Consider the following 2,575-nt stretch of genomic DNA (forward strand, 5'->3'; position numbering starts at 1 on the left):
CTATGCGAGGCGTGTGGGGTTGAGGTCACCATGGGACCATGCTGGTCAGTGCTGGAACCATCAAGGCACCCCCTTAAGGGACAGGTCTGGGCAAGGAGGGGATCTGAGCTGGGGACCAGTGGGTCTCCCAGGGACAATCTGCAGTCAGGGCCCCGTGGCCACTGTTCCCTTACCTGTAAGCTGTTTCATTCTGTTTTTCAGAGAAACAGCAGTATTCCTAATGGGAAACTGCCAATGGAGAACCCCATACACAATTTCACCATTAAGGAAAAAGGTACCGATGGGGCCTTGGCAGAAATGCCTTCAGCAGGGACTCAGGGACGTGTGCAAGGGGCCTGGCAGGGTGCAGAGGGCTGTCCTTGGAGGGAGATCCTCCGCCCAGCACCCAGGACCCTCCTCTGTGGGTTGCTGCCCTGCTTGTCAGAGTGGCAGTGCCAGGGGACTTAGGGGCATTGGACCAGGGCCTTTCGTGTTCCCAGCCCATTTCCCTTTCTGCCCTTTCTTTGCCACCAGATTTGGAACTTTCAGACCCAGAAGAGAACCCCAACGATGCTGAGGAGATGAGTGGGGGGATTGAGTTCCTGGCGAATGTCACCAGGGACACAGCAACAGACTCCCCCTCAGGTGAGGGGATAGGGTGGCCCTCTGCGGCCTCAGATGTAAAGGCGGTCATTGGGCAGGGACAGCAGGACCGCAGGACTGTGGCTGTGCAACTGCACATGGCAGGTTGGGGGTCTCTGCTCTGAGAGAAGGAAGCTGTCACCTGTCATGCCCATGGTGTGGGGCGGGAGAGCATGAGGTAGAGGGCCTGAAACCCCTAAGGCACATGACCCTGACCTTCCAGGTGATGGCTGTAGGACGCGCTGGTGTCTGACCCCTGAGCAGCACCCTAATCCTGCAATTCTGGGTACACCTGGAAAGCTGATCAGCCACTGCCCTTTCTCCTAGGAATTGACAACCCTGTGTTCTCCCCGGATGAGGACCTGAGCATCCTGTCCAGGGTGCCACCCTGGCTGTCTCCCGGGGAGACAGTGGTGCCCTCCCAGAGGGCCCGCATGCAGATCCCCCACTCTCCCGACAACTTCCACCGCCTGGGTCCCTTGCGCCTCAGCAACAAGTCCGTGGACTCCGTCCTGCTGGCTGAGGGCCCCAAGGAGCAGCCTCACACCACTCCGCCTGAGTCCACGCACATGTAACACTCCTCGCCCTTCCCGGGCCCCTAACTCCTGCTCTTTCCTCAGGCATCTGCCTCTCTCTTGGCCCTGGACCTGAACCTCTGCAGACTTTCTCTAGCAGCTGCTCTTCCTCTTGCTAAGCCTGTGCCCTCAAGCCTCTTGTTCTGGCTGAACATTTCTTAGGACCCGTCTCAGTCTCTGCTTCTCCAGCTGGGACGTCAGGATCCAGAGCTGTCTGAGGATTTGGCTGTTTCACCTCATTGACTAGAATTTACTCTTAGATTGTCAGTTTGATCACTAACTACTCTGAGATAAGTGTTTAATCTGGGCAGTCAGCCCATGAATATAAGTCCCGAGCTCAGAGGAGACTGGGCATGGTCTGGGCTGGGGTGCTGTGTGGACAGAGAGCATCTGTTTTCCTCCCTGAAGGCCCTGGGAAAAGCCCACCTGACAGAAGTGAGTTCAGGAGAGAAGCAGCTGGTCCCTTTTACCCTCATACAGAAAGGAGTGCAGCTGGTGTGCCCACATCCTTGCTGCAGGCCCGGGGTTGGGGGGTGGGGGCAGGAAGGGGGCTCCTGGATCAGAGAGGAGGGAGGGGAGAAGGCAAGGAGAGAGTGGTGGGCAAGGATGGTGGGTGAAGGACAAGGCCCCCATTCGGTAGGTGCCGCAGGGGTGCGGTTGCTGGGTCCCCGCTGTCCCCACTTTGCCCTCTGCTGGGAAAGGGCTTCAGCCCCCTTGGGCAGAGTTTTGGACTTACTTCACGTGTGCCTTGAGTGTTTGGTGGGAACTTGGGAGGAAAAGGAAAACTAGACTTTCCCCAGCACAGGTTGGGCAGACTCACGTTTCAACGGAAGCAGTAACGTCTGTTTTTCTCTCATGTGGACACCTGGAGAAGGTGATTGTCCGTCCAGCTGGGGTTGCAGCCGCGCTGGCCGGGCTGGTGAAATGGTTTCTTGGTACACGAGCTGGTCTTTCTCCGGGACGTTTCTGAGACTAGAAGTGACGGTGCACAGGGACGTCTCACCCAGTCCCACTGCCGGTCCTGGCAGAGCTTGCAGGCAGGACCCTGCAGTGCTTCCGTGCTCCTCCTGCCTCCTCCTGGCTTCCTCCTGCCTCCTCCCTCCTGGAACACCCTGGGTCTCAGTGCTGGGTGCTGTAGGGTGGCGGGCAGAGAAGGCACCTGGTGAGGGTCTACAAAGTCAGGGCCTCAGCTGACCCTGTCACTGGGGACCCTACTGGTCACACCCGGAGTATGGCCTGCAAATGTCCCAGAACTTTGCAGGTGTGCGGGGGAACCCGAGCTGGATCTGTGGGGGCCCTCCTGTACCCCCGGGTGCCCCGCGCTCACGCCGGTTTCTCCCGCAGGTGACACGGGCTCTGACGTGCCGCTGACAGGACGC

The 2,575-nt window shown here is 58.9% G+C and overlaps 1 protein-coding gene across 1 annotated transcript in view; it reads left to right on the forward strand.

The window, feature by feature from the left end:
- Positions 1–2,575, forward strand: part of SLC9A3 (solute carrier family 9, subfamily A (NHE3, cation proton antiporter 3), member 3) — a gene marked incomplete at its 5' end in the record, with an annotated part of 46,151 nt that extends 43,576 nt beyond the window's left edge. The window contains 4 exons of the mRNA XM_014550471.1: positions 202–274; positions 514–624; positions 949–1,192; positions 2,541–2,575. Of these exons, the coding sequence (XP_014405957.1) occupies positions 202–274; positions 514–624; positions 949–1,192; positions 2,541–2,544 (432 nt within the window). The remainder of the gene's footprint in view (positions 1–201; positions 275–513; positions 625–948; positions 1,193–2,540) is intronic.

The sequence above is a fragment of the Myotis brandtii genome, unplaced genomic scaffold (genome assembly GCF_000412655.1).
Source record: "Myotis brandtii unplaced genomic scaffold, ASM41265v1 scaffold115, whole genome shotgun sequence".
NCBI classification, from domain to species: domain Eukaryota; kingdom Metazoa; phylum Chordata; class Mammalia; order Chiroptera; family Vespertilionidae; genus Myotis; species Myotis brandtii.